Source organism: Chlamydotis macqueenii, chromosome 17, assembly GCF_036417535.1.
Source record: "Chlamydotis macqueenii isolate bChlMac1 chromosome 17, bChlMac1.mat, whole genome shotgun sequence".
Classification (NCBI taxonomy): domain Eukaryota; kingdom Metazoa; phylum Chordata; class Aves; order Otidiformes; family Otididae; genus Chlamydotis; species Chlamydotis macqueenii.
The window spans coordinates 5,429,811-5,448,271 of record NC_141572.1 but is presented as its reverse complement, the minus strand read 5'-3'; the positions used below and the strand labels follow the sequence as shown (position 1 = coordinate 5,448,271).

Here is an 18,461-nt window from a genome sequence, read left to right as displayed (position 1 = left end):
GAAATGAGACCGTACAGGAGCAAAATACCTCCCCCATCCCTTTTTATAGCTCTTATAAATATTTTAGTAAATAAGTAAATCACAGAGGTACCAAAGAAATTGGCAAACGAAGAGGTAGTTTATGTCTTGCTGCTGTGGGCAGCACAGTTTGGGAATCATAGAATCATAGAATGGTTAGGGTTGGAAGGGACCTTCAAAGGTCATCTAGTCCAACCCCCCTGCAAGGAGCAGGGACATCCCTGACTAGGTCAGGTTGCTCAGAGCCTCATCCAGCCTGGCCTTGAACGTTTCCAGAGATGGGGCCTCCACCACCTTTCTGGGCAACCTGTTCCAGTGTTCTATAACTCGCATCGTAAAAAAATTTTTCCTAATTTCTAATCTAAATCTGAAGCCACGTACGCCTGTCGGATGTTGTCCCAACCTTCCTGCTCTGGTCCCAGGCCCCAAGAGAAAACGCAGGCATATGAGTGTTTGGCCGTATCAGCTTATCTGAAAGCAATCCAGGTACTTAGAGGGCAGCACAAAACATGCCATATACTCTTCACTTTTTTCCAAGCATGACCACTTCACTTGCTTTTTGGCTCCCTGATCATTATGTAGTTAGTACTTGATCTTTCAGTCTTAAGAAAGCTTTCATCTTACTAATTTTATACTCTGTTTATAGAACTGATCTTCACTTCATGAACGTGTGTGTGTCACATATACGTGAATGAATTTAGTTTGGTATAACTGGAAAGAAAGCTGCTACTGTAGTTTGGTTAGGATGCAACATGATCAGAACATTTGTTGTAAGCTCTACGTACATTAAATGTACACAGGCCTCCCTTTGAGGCCTTACGACAACAAAAATTTTGTGTCTGCTCAAGGAATATATTTCTCCTTTGTGATCTTACGAAATGATACCAGTCTGTGATGAATTGGTACACTAGAGACAGTGTGCTGAATTAGATAAAGTTGATAGTTTGAAATAGCGGGCAACTCCTGTGATGTTGGTATGGTTGAATGGAATAATAATGCATGTCTTACTATCTCTTCTAAAACGAAACCAAGAGAAACCCCAGTCTAATTACATATCCATCATTAAAGTGCTCTGCATAGACTGCTGGGTATCAACTGTCGTTCTGCAATTCACTGGAGTCTTAGGACAAGATTCTGATAGGCTTTTCTTTCACTTTCCCATGAATGATGTTTCTTCACGTACTCTTTGGCCCTTGTTACAATTTCTCTTTCCATAATGGGGTCATTCATCAGACTCTTGGACAGCACAACAAACTCCTAAAAAAGATAAAGAAAACAATAAATTAAAAGTTCCTTGAAGTTCTAATGATACTGAAATAGTGCGTACCTGTATTTTGGTAAAGCACTTCAACTGTGAGAGCCAATATATGAAGAAGTAATTTTTCAAAGTCAGGTACCATAGTTTATTAATAAACAATTATCAATAAATAATTATATATTATTTTATGCAGTCCACCAACTAAGATATTTAAAATCAAAGACAATCTTGAGCATTAAGACAAATATGAGCAACAAATTTAATGACACAAAAATTGTTTGCCTACCTAGTTTTAGAAAACCAAGCTGGTTATAAACTAAATAACTCACTTGGTCTCCTGCATGGAGGACAGCTGGCATCAGATGTTAGATCTCAGATCAGCTAAACTTGTATCTCATTGCTACTGTGGCATCTTGAGTTAATTTCACGGTAAAACTAGAAAACTGACTATATAAATACAGTCACAGTATAACAATAAGAGCAGACATGCAGCAACAAGCTCTTCTGAAGCAGTTGCATCTGGGCAGTTTCAGATACAGCAGCATTAGCTCAACAAGCTCTGTAAAAAGCCAGAATATATTAATTTCCTTTAACGCTACTGGACAAAATACTAGACCTTGCAGATTACCACTATTCCTTTGCCTGCTCCTCTGCCACTCTAATTTAGTTCTAGGGAAGAGAAATTGTGAGCTTCAAACATGTGAAAGGAGATTTGATGTCTGAACTAATCTATTCTGAACAGCTGGTCTGATTTTCTATCAAGAGACAACTTCCAATACTTCAGCTTGATTACAAATATGCTCAGATCTTTGCAGAATAGAGTCTCGGTTCAGCTCAGAAAAGCAGATAGCTATTGTGTCAATGGAAAATTAAGATAATACATTACTACACAATTGGCAGTGAAAAATCAGTGCGCAGGGACATGAGGGACAAAAAAAAAGATGGGAGAAGGAGGGATATTATTTACACAATCTGTCAGCTATGAAAGGAAATACCACAGTTCATATCAACATTGAGTTAACTGGCAATCCATACTTGAAAACATAAGTATGCAGTGCATAAAAATACATACACAGATATAAAATCTTTGGTTACCACAGAATCAATGTTGCTGTTGTAATGCAAGCAATGGCTATGCATAATACATAACTATAACGTGACCCCTGGGAAACAGCGGTATGTGAAACCACACTGAAGATGTTATAATCACTGCTTTGACTCTCTCTGACAAGACGAACTATCAATAAATATATGCATCACTGCCACGAAATTTAAACAGTCAGAGATGCACATAATTTCTGTTGGAAAGGTTTGTAACTAGGTAATAGAATATGATTTTCATACATGCATATTAACAGTAACATTTTAAATAAAATCAGTACTGGTTGTAATCTTTGCTCTGTCCACACAGCACTGAAAGAGCAGCCTCTGGAACAGCCATGAGGGCCACATGCATCACATCCACCCTGCTTTCCATCCACAATTCCTTTGCAATGGGTTAGGTGCTAATTAAGCTCATGTATTCGGGACCCACGCGGTCCGAAGAGGGTGTGTGCTGACTGCTTGTGCGACTGTCCATAAAGCAGATGCGTGAGGCTGATCTAGAGAGTACCCCAAGGCTGTGTCAGACACTGCAGCTACAGCCCATCACTCCCCCTCTGAAGAAAGACGTTCTTTTCCTTCCTCTGTATCTGCCAAGAATAAAGAGGGAAGGTGGGAAAGTCTTACATGACTTATGCTGGCTTCATCCAATTGCCTGTATAATAAAAGTAATAAATACTGTTCACACTGAACTACATTCCAACTTTAATTTTATGCTCCTGTGGAGGATTTTATTTAAAGTAATGTTTAAAAATAATTTATGTAAATTACCTAAGAACAGAAGCAGCAATGTAACATTTCTTGACAGGTAGTCCTATTAGCATTCTTTTAAAATGCGGATATAGAGGACAAAAACTTGGAAACATGTAAATGATAGAAGAAATTAGATCCTTATTCACAGTTACAATGCTGGGATAATTTCAGGAAAATGATAAACTAAGTCCAAAGCATAAAAGTTGAGAAACTGCAGGAGACAGAAAAAGCAAATGGAAAAATACCAGGAGATGGAAAATAAAGACTTCTCAGCTTTATCCCTACTTCTTCTACTAATCAAATGTGACCACCTACAAGTCACTTGCAATCTGACTGGAAGCCAATGGGAAGATTCACTGTGACTTATCTGGGTTTTGCCTCATGCCCTTTGAGCAGCTGGCTTAGCTTGTTTTCAGTTTTGGATGCTCAGCTTTAGATAGTAATAACTTCATTTTTTTCAGGAGTCTCCCTTAACTACAATTGACTTGCACTGCAGCTGTAGTTTTGTGGCAAGTCTGAAGCATGGGATCCCACTTGCAGAATGCAGACATTCAGAACTCAGAGCCCTTTCAGAAAATCAATCAATTTTTCTTTTCTAGGAGGCTATGATATACAAACTACTTACGGTGTGGTAACATGTCTCTACAGCAGCTGTTATGTGATATTTGCACTAATATTTGTGCGCTCTCATATTTTGTTGTAGATCTGAAGTAAGCTTCACTTTTCGTGAAAGAAGGGCGAAATTCACAAATTACTTTTAAATTATCAAACGTAAGGGTAGGCACTTCAGCAGCCAAAATGAAGGTGGTGATATGCACGCTAACTTACTAATTAGGGGACATCCATATTTATAATTCACATACAGAAATGGGTGCAATTACTATACATGTGACTCAAAAACAGTGTAAAAGTTGAACCTCAGCAGTTAGCCACAACGCAGAGAAAACAGGCGAGCTCATCATCTTATGTACATCCACAACTGATATTACGTGTGACCTTTTTACGGGTAGTCCTTCACTTCAAACACAGGCATTTTTCAATAGCAAGCAACAGCCATGATACATTTTTTTTTTTTCTCCTGGCAAATTGACCAATTATCTTTAAAGAAAATGTCAGCTTCTCTATACAGTACCAAAAGAAATTCTGTATACTATTTTTCAGAGACTCAGGAATACAGGTATCTGGGACATAAAGCTAGAAAATGAGTGCACTGAGTAAAAAGAACAAATATTCCTTCAATCACCACGAGAACTACACTGGTGCCACAGCTCATGCGTAATGAAAATAAGATGCATGGTTAATATATTATTTATATAATGAAAGTAAGTCTGCAATTAAACCATTTCATATCAGCTTCAGCAGATAAAAGAACATGATTCTTAAACAACAGAGAATCACCCCAGGGAAGGCAAGTGCCAGATGTAAATTCAGAATAGTGACAGATCTACCTAGTGGCAGGCAACGCTCAGGAGCTGGCTGGCACATCTGTGTCCTTCACAGGGCAACGGGCCAGTATTTCTAGGGGAGTATGAACAGTGATTGCTGGCACAGCCAAAAATTGCAAATTAGTCCATTCAGTGCAAAGGTTCAAAGGTCTAAAAACATTGGCTATATTCTGGGTTGAAGCCCCAGTAGAAATGGCATTGACCCATGTTTGGCAGAGGAGACCAACATGCCTTCAATGTATTGCTGCTGTACTCAGCCGAGCTGCATTTCCCTCTTACCACGTCAAAAGTTGTCTCTGCTGACAGTAGTCTTTCCAAGTCCTGCTCTCTCTCAAACTCTGTTTATGCTTGGCCCCCTCTCTCTCATTTGCTTTGAAGTTTATTTACCTCCTTCTGTTTATTTAGCTCTGTGAGCTTTTACAGATGCTGAACATGTAATTTTGAAATTTAGGATGCTGAGTACTCTGCATCTTCCCTTTTAACAGGGTTTTGTGTTATTTACTGCTCAAAAGCCACTGGCTATTCTTACTGCTCATTTACTTTTTTATTTCAAGTCCCATTAAGTCAGTGGCAACTATTCCATAAACTTGCAAATTCAAGTAGTGGCAGGATCAAACCATGATTTAAAAGTAATACATGCACAGATCATGTACTATCAAGGACAAAAACCTTTCATAGCTTTCACTTTTACATTAACTGTTTCCACCTCAGTATTGTCTCCAGTGATCGGCAAGGCTTCGTCTACTTCCAGTCATGAAGCCTCAGCCCATGGGCAAACTGTTAATGATGGCAACCATTACGCACAAAATTTCCTACTTTCCTGTAAGCAAGCCACAAAAGCTCACATTCAGCAAGAATAAAACAAGAAAACAACAGTGTTCACAATTTAAAATTATTCTCATTGTGTAACAGTCAATTTATAGCCTTCTAATTTAGTTTCCAAAAGATATGATTGCTAGTCCACAGACCAGAGACAAGTGCTGATATCTAAGCCAACCCTATTGTAAAGCTTTACTTCCCCAGACCAGTAACGACTTGAAGATAAGCAATACTTTCTACTCTTGAGCTATAATACAGTCTGTATCATCACAACCAGATAGCATCCACTAAACTTAGCAATGAAAATTTCTCAGGCACTTTCTTAAAAATCTTTGGTGGCCCAGATTCTTAAAGACAGAGACAGACTTTCCCAAGCCCCTGAATACAATACTAATGCTTACAGCCTATTTCCCAAACTAACCTGCTGCAACTGAGGTTACAGTAGAAAACAGTTTACCAGATACTTAAGATGTCAGCGTAATCAGAGTAACAAAAAAAAAAAACCCACAAAAAAAACCCAGAAAACTTCTTACCAGAATACATGCTTTCCCTTCCCTATCGTCAGACTGAATCATCTAAGGCAGTATTCAAAGTGCCGTGGGCAGACTATTCCTTCTTCAACAATAAAAATATTAGGAAAACCTTGAAACTATAACTGTTCTAACTTAATCGCATCTCTTTGATCTAATATAACTCTCAACCTCTGATAGACTGTGAGCAGTGGTTTAAAAACTGTATTTGATACGGTTTGGGGAGATAAGGACCAAGAGTAAATGGTTACTTTATCTTTGAAACCATGAGTGATGATGATTGGCATTCTCAGCTCATCTCTGCAAGAACAAAGTTTTTCAACAACACTGCAGTGGGATCAGAGTATTTTAGCCTGCAAATAAGTATTTTCCTGAGCCATTTGCAAACTTTGATAGTTTATACATTATTTGACACTAATGAAAGTATAAAAGAGCTTTTATTAAATGAGATACAATTGCGGTTTTACAGAGAGAGTAGGGATATTACTTTCCTTTCTAAGACAGATGAACTGCACAAACATCAGTGATTCCAGTACAAATATCACCTAGGAGTAGCTAATATGGTAATGCAAGTTACCATCTTCACTTAAAAGAGATACTGAGACACAGTAACAGCAAAAGAGGGGGACAACAAGCAGCAGCAGAATGGGGGGGTCTGATCTTTGGCACAGCACATTGCAGAGAAGAGAGCTGAGACAGAAGGGGTTTATGTAAGCTAGGATCATAGTGTGCTACCCATATTTACAGTCTGTGACTCTAGTTCTGATAGAAAAGAAGGTCCTTAGCCATTTGTACAGAGCCACTGATATCACTGGGACTACTTCAGTGCTTAGAAATTACACTTTCCTTTAAGTGAGAAAAAAATATATATCATATTTTTAATTGAAACTGAATTCCAAATAAACACTTGGAATGCAGAATGCTTGGAGATAACGGAAGAGGCTTCTTACAAGGATGTATGAGGAAGCTAATTGGGTCCGGTATGAATAATGTATTCGAATTCCAAGCCAAATATAACCAGCATGTTGAAGGAAACAACAAATTTTATCAGAATTAATATCAGGAGAGCCATCAGTCTGAGTGTTCAACATCATGATAAATCCCTGAAGTTTTGAAGAAACATATGGAAGTAAATGGGCTTTTTTTTTTTTCAGGGAATAAAGGTACAGATAATTTTGCAAATAGCTTTACATCTCAGCCTCCACTAGCCTGGAAGTACCCGGTATCCAAGGATATTGCAAGAAGAGGGAATATTTCTGCCACAAAATAAATTCCAGAAGTTAACAAAGAAATTTTGTTTTAGAAACCATTGGAAACATTGACTATTCCAGAAAACAAAACAAAACAAAACAAAACAAAACAAACCATGAGCTGCAATAATTTTTCTATTCCAAAACTAATGGAGAGAACTCACCTTCCTGAAACACAACTTAATAGGATGCATTAATCACACACTGCACAAAGTAAATAAATATGATACATATTTCTACTTTGCAAAATTATCAAATGTACTATTCTAGTATGGTGGTTTGGTTTTGGTTTTGTTTTTTTTTAAATCTTGAGTTAGTTAGATAAAAATACTAAGGGAATCTGTGTCTGAAAGTCATCTTCCACAACATACACAAATATGTAACATCAAAGGCATAACGTAGTAAAATACTGAAATGAAAATTTCCAGCATTTAAATATGGGTAGCAGTCCCTCTGTCTTCACTCTTGCTTATCTTCAGAGAAACTCCATTCTAACACTTCAGTTAATTTTAGTCATTAATTATTTTCTGACCAAGCAATATCTTGGACCTAATAATGCTTTATGTTAACACTTACCGCTAGAAATTATAGATAATGTATTATCTAAAACTTCAGGCTCATAGTTCACTTTCAGCTAGCTACTGCTTGTCTAATGAGTTCCTGAAGGGAAATATGTCATACGCACAGCACCTTTCCCAGGGTTTGCTTATGGAATGGTCAAAAGTGAAGTGCAACAAGTTGAGGCGGGAGCCCCATTCAGACGGCAGGCTCTAAGGCAGCACGGGCTAGACAAACATTCAGCAAGGCTGACACCTAGTAAGAGTTCAGTGAACTGCAAAGGGAGTGCAAGACAACAGAGCTGCAAGAAAGGCAGGCTAACACGAAGAGGTTTAGGAGAAAAATTGCTGAGAGTAAAAGCCAAGTTTCCCACTAGACGTAAGCATGTAATGGAAAATGAATCTAACTTTTGGAAGGGAAAAGTCTAAGGATTTGTTGTTTCCTTACCTGGGGATCTGAAAATAGCAATCCTGTTTCCTTATGTTTTATTATTGCCGCGTTCCCAGGAATGTTCCTTGCCAGCACTGGAATACCTAAATCCATTGCCTCGAGGAATATAAAGGAAACAACAATTGATTAGGATTCAGGGATTATCAGATGTTAGTAACACCAATCTTAAAACAAAAAGCAGAAACAACAATCTAAACTCCTTTCCCATCTCTCCAATTTCTTAGTTGAACAATCCCATGTCTAAGGTGATCTCCTACATGGAACTTCTCGGGAATATTTTGTTTATATTTTTGTTAGTCTTGTAACTTTGAACATATTATCAGAAGCGATCAATCCAGAAAGTCAATGGATAGCTGTTTCATCCTTTATTCTTTTCCACCTCACAGTATACAGCTTGTTCCCCATGGAAGCTTCTGACATACAGCAGGCTTTAAGAGGATAAAATTAAGGTTAAGATCAAAGGTTGTCACTGTAACTCCTACTGTTATTGTACATAGATAAGAAGATTAGTTCATAGCATAAAAAGACTGTTCTCCTCAACAAAGTATCTCTTCTCTTGTTCCATTAAAACCCACTTTTCACAGATGTTCTACAACACACACACAACTGGAGAGATGTGGGCAGTTCTATGACAGTGAAGGTGACCATGGAAATCACTTGGCTCCTCCTCAGTTCTGGTTCCTACTGGTCATACAAGACTCTGGAAGGAGTTTTTTTCTTTTGACAGCATCTGTTTCCACAGCCTGTCTCGGACTTTGAGCATTCCGGGACTGCAGGGAAGCATGCAGAGATGCCGCTTCTGGCCGAACTATACCAAGGAGGGGAGAGGAAAGGTTATGCTTTCAGAATGCATTACGCTTTCTAAACATATTATCTACAATGCTATTGGTATGGGGCTCCTCAGAGACTAAGGAATACATCTGAAGAAGTAGGATTTGACTACACATAAATTATGGGCTGGCTGTTTGATGTATTTATTCTTCTATTTGTATGTACATGTATGGGTGGGTATATGTATATACATAAAAAAAAAAAAAAAAAGGAAGGGAAGTGTGTGGCCTTAACATGGTAGCATTTCAGGTTGCCTGCAGAATCAGGAGCAGAGGACGGCATCCACTCAAAGCTAGCAAACCATCTCCAAGAGACCTAACACGTGGCATCTTTTACAAATATAGCTCAGATTTTGAAGTAACTAGTGTGCAAACCCTGGCTGCTCAACTCGGTTACTCATGCATGACCTGATCTGAAACTGTACTCACTATTGATAAATTTGGAAGTCTTGAGATGCACTGACTGCAAAACCAGAACAACTCACATCATTGTACAATTATCACAGTGTCAAACAAGAGAAAGAAATTCACTTCCTCAAATCTTCAATCATCTGTTTCATACTGATTCCCTGTCACTTTGGAGTGAATGCATTTTTAATTACTGTCATTACACTCCCGGATGGGGAGCAATTTTCCTTCAGTCTACATAGCAAGGAAACAAAACTCCAAGGAGAAAACCGTGCTTTTTTATAGTTTGGACAAAACTGAAGACAAAAATGCCCTGGCTGATAACGTACAGAACCAATTATGTTTTGAACAGTGAGGTACTGCTGTGACTTAGCAACATGTCTTAATAGCTTAAAATATCCAAGAGAAACACTGTTTAAATCACAACTGCAGATGAATTTACTCTGGACATAGAAATTCTATAGTCCTTCTGGCACAAACATCTGCTTTGCAGCAGTTAGTGCTAAAAATAATAATAACCCTTAATGAAATGAAATAACCTGTTCTACACTTTGCATCAGAAACTACTAGATCAGCTGGAGGTAATACAGACAAATAGATTAATGAAGTGAACACAAACCAGAATAAATAAATGAGAAATATAAAAACTAGAGACCAGATTTCTGAATTTATCCAAGTGTCTAAAGTTGTTGAGATACAGCTTTTTTAAAAAGTAAAAAAAGTCATTTTGGTGAGAGGAAATAGAGTTTTTGGTCATCCACAAATTTTGTCATTTGCTCCGACTTCATTGTTAAACAAAACAAATCTGTTTTCCGAAGGTAGATTTCAAAAAAAAAACAAAAAACAAAAAAACCCAAACCAAAACATACGATGATAGTATCTACTTACAAGTACAGTAAAGTTCACAGAACTTCAAAGTTCACCCAGGAGATAAGATACCTATGCCTCACTTAGACTGACAGGTTTTGACTCTGCAAGACAAGGAAGTTGCTTTTGGCTCTCATTACGCAACTCCAGACCAAACACCAGGTTCCCACAGAAGCATCATCATCTCAAAGAGAGAGAATTTCTGATTCAGCTCTTTTGCAGCCCTTCCTATTGACAGGCTTAAATGCCCTTGTATTCAGTCTGCTGGCTGTTGATGTCATTCAGGCATGTTCAGTGAAGATATTTTACTTCAACTTCAGAACTGAAAATCAAGAGCTTGTCAACCAAGTGAAGGGTGTCAGCATTCATTGCCACCTGCCTAAAGCCTTCTCCTCACCTCTGTGTGTTTCTCCTTTTAAAAAACAAAGCTGTAGCAGTATTTCAGGTCTGGCTACTTTAAAAACAAGCCATTGCCCATTCAAGGGAAAGAGCACCATTAAAAAAAAAAAAAAAAAGGAATGAAAGAAGAAAACACACAAAGCACAGCACAACCAACCCCACGACTGACGGTTGATGGCTGGAAGCGCCACTATCCCCACAAACAGTTACCTCCAAGACAGAGAAGAGTTTGGATGCCAGCACATCAGATGCAGTGAACAGTGGACCTTGTGCCACTGGGCTGGACACCGACAGTGATCGTCACACGTGTGAGTGAGTGCCCTGCGCCAGTTCTGTGTCAGACCATGCCTCCTGCTGTGGCTGCACAGGCTGGCCCAGCATTGCTGTACTGCGGTTTAGACTGGACTGTAGTGCACATTTTAAAAAAAAAATTGTCACAAGATATGTTCATTCACTTCTATCTCTGGACGCTACACAGTTGGATGACTCATTGAAGTTGATCACTGAGTTTGTATTTCATTTTCCAGAATTTCTGAACTCTAAAGGGAAAGACATTTGCTCTGTCTCATAGAGTTGGAGGGCTGTAACTGCTGCATAAGAAAACTTTCAGGTCCCAAAACACATAGGTAGTAATGAATTATAGCTACTGAAAGACAGAACAGATGGTCAAATACCTAAGATGAGGGGCTGGCATTACACCAGCGAGCCTTAAACAAATGGATTGGGCTGTAAATAATTACTGCATGAAGTGGCTTAGAATTTAATTTAGATACTTAGTCTATTTTTAAGTAGAAAAAAGAATCATTTGCATTGTTGAAAATATGTATAATTTACTGACCTAAGTTCCACAAATAATAGCATAAAATAACATTGTAGTCCATTGGCCATCTGTTTTGCTACATTATTCTGACTGCAAATGTGTTTTAATGCTATTTCAGCTTTGGAAGCATGTTACACAATAAGCACTTCTAACCAGCAGTGTAAGGCTTATAGAGTAAATACAAGTTTTATTTACTATTTTGTCTTCTGGATTATCCTTCATTTTCTTCCTCCTAGCCTATGCATCTTTCTCTTGGCCTCTCTTCAATTTTACTGCTCTACAACACCCCTTCATTTTTATTTTTTTTCATTTTATAGTTTGCTGTGGCTTATACTCAAAACTACTGTAATTCACAGGTTGTCTACGACTGGATTTTGCCCTACAGCAAAATAGAGTCTGGCCATCTTCCTTTTCTGTTATCATTTTTTTTTATTTTATTTTATTTTTTTTTTTTGTAAACCTGTAACAATTCAATGATTTTTACAACAGTTGGAATACTCTTGAGAGCACAGGAAAAGGACTCTGATAAAATGGTGCTGGAGTCAAAAACCTTTTTCTTGCCAACTATATTGAGAACATATAAAAATTTCCAGCAGTAGTGCCTTTTTCACTATCACATGCCCAGGAACATGCAGAACTCCTGAGCTTTCTGAGGAAGAGGTGTTTTTTAAACATTTGCTATAATGCTTGTTTTCTGTTCTTCAAATGCCAAACAGAAAATACATCAGTTACAGCAAAATCTCTGATATCAGTACTAGATGACAAAGTAATGAGTTATGGCTTCTAGTTCTTTTATACCTTAAGGCAGGATGAAATTGATCTGATTATGTATTTATCTCATTTATCTATTATATATTTATCTCATACTAAAATACTGTTTACAGATTTGAGACCTTGTTAAATTTTGAACTTTCAAGAGAATGCAAGTTGCATCTCCCAGTTCAAGCAAGATGTTATCATCTCCAGCCCAGGACCAAAACATTTTTATACATAGTTTTCTGCCTTATTAATTTAACAAGATCTTAACAGATGGCACTTCCTACTGCTGGCCATCTCAAGCAGGAACTTGACTTTATTAGATTGACACTTCCTCTGAGAGATTTTTACAGTAGGATATTTTATAAGCATGTCATCAAATCCAACTGCACAACTGTCTGGTAAACAGACATACAATACCAAAACCCTTATAACGTTAGAAAAAAAATTCAAACAGGTCTGAGGTACGAAAAAGGGCAAGCTTCAGGTAGTTCTCAAGAGACAACTAAAGACCTAATTCTGCTTGTAGAAAATCCTGACTCAGCCAGGACTGGAGCTGTTGTCTCACAACATCTGTGCCATGTCTGTTAAACTTTCCTTCCTATCATGCAAGATTTCAGTGTGCACCTGTAATTGGTAACTCATTTCCTTGTAATCAATATGCACCTGAAGTAGCATGCTCAGGCTTCTGAAAGCATGCCAGCTCTATTTATCCCTCTTACAGGAGTTCCACGATAAACTCTGAATTATGAGCTATCAGTTCAGAGACCAGGCAGTCCTTCCTCCTCTACTCAACAACAAGGCAATATAGGACTGAGGCTGGTGGAAAGAAGTAGGTTACGCCTATGGTTATAGATTTTCCAGGAGGAAATATTCCACTTCAGAATATCTGAAATTGCATTTTTATCTTCAATACATGATTATACATTAACACAAACCAAACCTGACTATTAGGTTTGAGATTATTCCATCAATGTTGTAACAAAAGAAAGGAGAGCAGGATCTTTTTCTCTTCTTTTAATGAAAAAGTTATCATGTACAAGGAAATAATTAACAGCCTACTATAGGTGAGGTCTTACACTTAGAGAATTTAATTTTTTCACTATGGTCAATTGCCAGTTTATTTTAGCATCCTTAGCTAGTTAACTCAGATTAAGACTTACGGGTAGATTAAAAGTTGATTAACTTTGTTTTCAATAAAGGTAGTGTCTTCAGTAGAATTAATTGTATCAATCATAAAACTAGCTTAGGACATGACATGCACAGCTACATGTAAGATAAAAAAGTAATACTAACTAACTAATCTACTATATATGTTTTAAAATACATATATAAAAATAGCATGAAAAATCAAAATGAATACTTCTTGATGATTCATTGTAATATATACTTTTTTTCTGATATAAGAAAACCATCAACATGGATGAAGCTAACGTTGCAAGTGTATATAAAGACATCCTGCAGAGAATGCTCCTTTGCCAGAACAATTTTGTAATTCTTAGACAAAGAAGAGAAGGAAGTAACAGGAAGTATTTACTGTTCTGTTCATGTAGTAATTTTCAGTGAGAAGAACAGTTGTTGCTGGGGTTTTTTCTGTTTGGTTGGTTTTGTTTTTGTTTTTGTTTTTTTTTGACAGGTCTGGATATAAATTGGGACCAAGTTACTCAACATAAGTATGCAATGGAAACTTAAAGGAAAAACTTTCCACTAGAGGTGGTATTTGACTATTTAATAGCCCTGATAGGATAATCGAATAGTTCAGCCACACAGAGATCAAATTAAAACTTTCCTTGTTAATTTAGTCTTGTAGTTATCAGATTCAAAACTTGTCAGAATTGCAACTTCACAAGAGGAGAGCAAGAATCAATAATTCCTGAAGCAGGCTCAACATTACCTCTGAATTAAACTGCCAACATCTTTTTGCTTTGAGTTAACACATATTTGTTAAGGTACTGAACTTAGAAGATTGCTCTCTTTCCTGATAAAAGCTCAGGAAAGTGTCTTTTAACTGCTCAAATCTGATGGGAAAACTTTGGGGAAAACTGTATCAATTGTCCTGTCAGTCCTGAGTCTGCATAACAACTTGTACCAGGCCAAGCACACTTGCACTTCTGTTGCAGATGCTGTGTCTCTTAAGAGTCTTTCTGGTTTGCTTTCCCTGCTTCTTTTTTCCCCCCTCTCCACATCACTGACACTCTCAGGAAATAAACCAATTTGATTTTTGGTCAACTGTTACGTGAGCAGTAACTGGTGAGAAGGAGACAGTTGCTTACCTTTCACTTCTCCCCTGCCTTAGTTGTGGCTGTGTACTGTGCTGCTACTCTCCATTTCATCTCACCTACCCAACACACAAGATTTGTCTAACCTGCCAAGCTGGTAAGTTTGGAAATGTCACAGTCTGTAGTAATTGCTGTTTATAGAGTATTGCTGCTGTGAAATAACACCTGCTTCCACCTCTGAGCATTGGCATTTTAGAAAGGAAATACACATTTGCTAGCTCACCATCACCTAACTTTCATAGTTCTTAGAATGCTCACTTAGTTCTTAGTTATGAAGGACTTTCAGATGTGTGGAAGAAAAGCATGCTGAAAATGTAACATGTGATTACTCATTAGAAACAGAAATAGGAGATTCATTTATACAAATCATGTAATGTTTCTGTGGTCTTCTGAGATCGTCACAAACCAACACTCAGCAGTCACTAAAAAAATGGAATAGCAAAAGGCATCGGCCCAAACAACTTCCACTTTAAGTACATTTTTTTTTTTTTTCCTAGAAAGCACTTGATATGAAGCAGCGCCTTACTTTGACAGGTATGAAATAAACCTGGTTATTAATTTTCAATACTGATGGCAAAAAAATTAATTAACTGAGTGTCATTCATTCATTAATCATTTCAGAATTAAATAACCAAATATAGCTCTTAGATTGCTTTTTGAAAGGATGTAAAAAGAAATGAAAGTCTATTCTAGCAAGGTTATAAGGAAGTGGATGTTGAATCAAGAATAGTGACAACCCCAGTAAATCAGAATGATTCTTATATCTCAGGTCTGTACTGTTAATTTAACAAGACTGATAAAATTACATTCTATCCTTTAAAAAATAAACAGACAAAGCATAAAAAATTGTCAGTTCAAGGGAAGAAAACCTTAATTACTAATACTTGCAAAAAGAAATATTTTAGTTTTGTCTTCACTGGCTTTGAATTGTGGACATAAAATGTTGACACACATTTCCAGTGATAAAAGGCGATTTCAGAGTCGCTGTAACCTCACTGAAAAGCCTTACTGCTAAGATGCAATTACCTCCAAAATTGCAGCAGACATCCCCTCTGAAATGGAGCTGTTCACCACAGCAAAGCACCTTTTCATAGCAGCATGAAGATCATCTTGTGGCATCTCCTGTAATAAATGTACTCCAGGTGCCCTAGAAAGAAAATGCACACAAATAGGACACCTCCTAAAAACACGCTCTAACAATTCTTCCTAAAATATCGGGCAATGATGGTCAGAACAAATCAGGCATGGTTCTCATGCTAACAATTGCTTGCCCACAGGCAAGCCACTTTGCCATGTTTTTTGTTAGCTTTCTATCTATAAATGTGGTTATAAACTCAATACAGTACCCGTTGCTATCTGCCACTGTCTGTTGTTCTGAAGTTTTATTGTTGATCACTTAACACCATGCTCTATTGACCACAACCAGTCTCATAAATGAGGGAGCTCAATTCAACGGATAGGGGTGCAATTTTCCCTCAAAGAATTTGTGTAACAGAGGGAGCATGCAGAGATTTATGAAAAACACACTTGGGGAAATGGGGCGCAATCATCAGAATGGTCAACTGCAGGAGATGCTGACTCTTCAGATGCTGGCTTTTGAGGATGGAATGTGGTTCTGAAAGATCTCTTCTGCCCCCTCTTTTATTCTAAGTGCTCTTCTGTTCTGAAGGGTGGCATTTCTACTGCCATCATCTTCCTCAGATTAATGAAGATCAATCAAATAAAGGTGAAGGGTGAAAAAGTAGAGTAATTAAGTGCTCAGTCTCAGATAAAGTGAATTAGATCTTTAAGACTGGTGATCATTATTGAAAAGCCAGCATCTCCTCCACTCCTCAGCCTCCTCCTGCCTCTTTAACCTCAACATGAGATCACTAAGTCAGATGAAAACACAAGCGCATTTGACATTAAGACCAGCTCCCTGTCAGCTAGACTTTGTTAAACATGGCTTTTCTGATCATGCTGTAACATCCAACTTCTGTAGAGATAAACCATATCAACTGAAATATAAATGCGTGACTACAGGAGTCATGTTTCCCATGAATAACCTGACTGAAAACAAAAAACCACACCTATCTCTTGCTTCAAAAATGGAATTGCAAGCCACATGTTTTATGTAGATTTTATTATCAGATATTATCAATTAGTGATAATATGGTTGTTCTCTTCAAGTCAGACAATTCTAGGTTCTGCAGACACACCAAAAAAAAAAAAAAAAAACCCAAAAAACCCTCGTTTCTCTAACATTTATATCCTTCAATCAGGAAACATATAAACAAGGGACAGAAAAAAATTATACAGGGTTATCGTGTCCATCTACTCATTTACCCACCAACAGCAAGCATGCAACATGTTGCAGAAGCCAGGATGAAAGAAAGAATGAAAAGACCCAAAAAAGTAATAAATATAAATCACACTAAATCAGATGTGATTTAACACAAAATATGAAGAGATCTCCTGCACTTTAAAATGTGCAGAATACCTAGTTTAAGAATGTTAGATGCCAAATAATCAGTACCCATTTGTTAGTCATACAGAGTTCTGCATGTATGTTCATTTGCACACACAAAACAGCATTTACACACATGATTTTAAAAGCTAGCCAGCCAACTGCTTTCACCTGGAGCAGATAAAAGGCCTAACATTAACTTCTTACCTTTTAACTTTTTCCTTAACTTCATTTGTAAAAAGTGGATCAACCTAGAAAGGAAGAGCACTACTTTAGCATATAACAGATGTTTTAAATATCCAGGGAAAAAAAAAGATTAAATTTTAGTATTTTTACTAAAATACGTAAATGCATGAATGCGTTGAGCTTCAAAATCATATCACAGATCTGTAACTTAGTAGTTACATTTGACTCTTCAGACAAATGCTCTCGTGAGTGACTGACACTTAGAATACGCAGCTGGGTGGGGGTGAGCACACAGCATAGCAGAGCGTGAATCGACTACTGCACTCTAAACCTTTACGTGACTGCTGTAATGAGTAGCATTGCGTCGGGCTCCTGTCAGAAGGGGAGGTTCCATTTCTTCTCCGCTGACACTCCTCTGGCTGTAGGTTCTAATTACACCTAGGTCTGTTTAACATGAATGACTGTTTTCAGATGACTCTGCTAAGGCTGACATGATTCAGATGACCAATTTGACAAGTTACCAAGTGAGGAACAACGCACTCATGTGCCAAGCACTTGTCCATTTATGTATGGAGTATCCAACGCGGGGAAGGAAAGGAACTTCTCATACTTTAGTTACCACAGGAAGCAATCTGCACGTAAACTGAGACAGTCACACAGATGTTAGGCACTGGCAGAAACATCTGAAAACTAGTAAACACTAAATTCTAAAATACAATCTAACATGAAGGCATGATAGAGTTATTAAAAAGTTGTCTAAGCTGGGCAATTATCATAGAATCATAGAACGGTTTGGGTTGGAAGGGACCTTTAAAGCCCATCCAGCCCAATCCCCCAGCAAGGAGCAGGGACACCTCCAACTAGATCAGGTTGCTCAGAGCCTCATCCAACCTCACCTTGAATATTTCCAGGGATGGGGGATCCATCACCACTCTGGGCAACCTGGGCCAGCGTTTTATTTACAAAGCTTAATTATGTCTGCTATTTTTATTCAACATGATTAAAAGAAACAAACAGAACTTAGAAATCCTTAACTAGACATGAAGAATAGAACTAGACTTTTTTTATTAAGGCAGACTGACTATATTACATTAATTTATGATAGCTTGCACAGCATGCAGCAGATGTAAGTACTGGGAACAACATGGCTTACTTTTTAAAAATGTATGTTAATATTTTTTTGGTTTTTTTTTTTCACATTATGAGATAGAGAACACTAAACATTTTAGAAAACTCTTTTGGAAAAAAAGTCAGAATTTATTTTACAACTATGATTGTGTACTTTGAA

At 37.6% G+C, this 18,461-nt stretch overlaps 1 protein-coding gene across 1 annotated transcript in view; it reads right to left on the bottom strand.

The window, feature by feature from the left end:
- Nucleotides 1–388: 388 nt before the first annotated feature.
- GLT1D1 (glycosyltransferase 1 domain containing 1) overlaps nucleotides 389–18,461 on the bottom strand; it is a 55,316-nt gene continuing 37,243 nt past the window's right edge. Inside the window, exons 9-12 of the mRNA XM_086761492.1 lie at nucleotides 17,195–17,238; nucleotides 15,568–15,688; nucleotides 8,180–8,278; nucleotides 389–1,275 (exon numbers count right to left, since the gene is read on the bottom strand). Of these exons, the coding sequence (XP_086617618.1) occupies nucleotides 1,129–1,275; nucleotides 8,180–8,278; nucleotides 15,568–15,688; nucleotides 17,195–17,238 (411 nt within the window). The 3' untranslated portion in view covers nucleotides 389–1,128. The remainder of the gene's footprint in view (nucleotides 1,276–8,179; nucleotides 8,279–15,567; nucleotides 15,689–17,194; nucleotides 17,239–18,461) is intronic.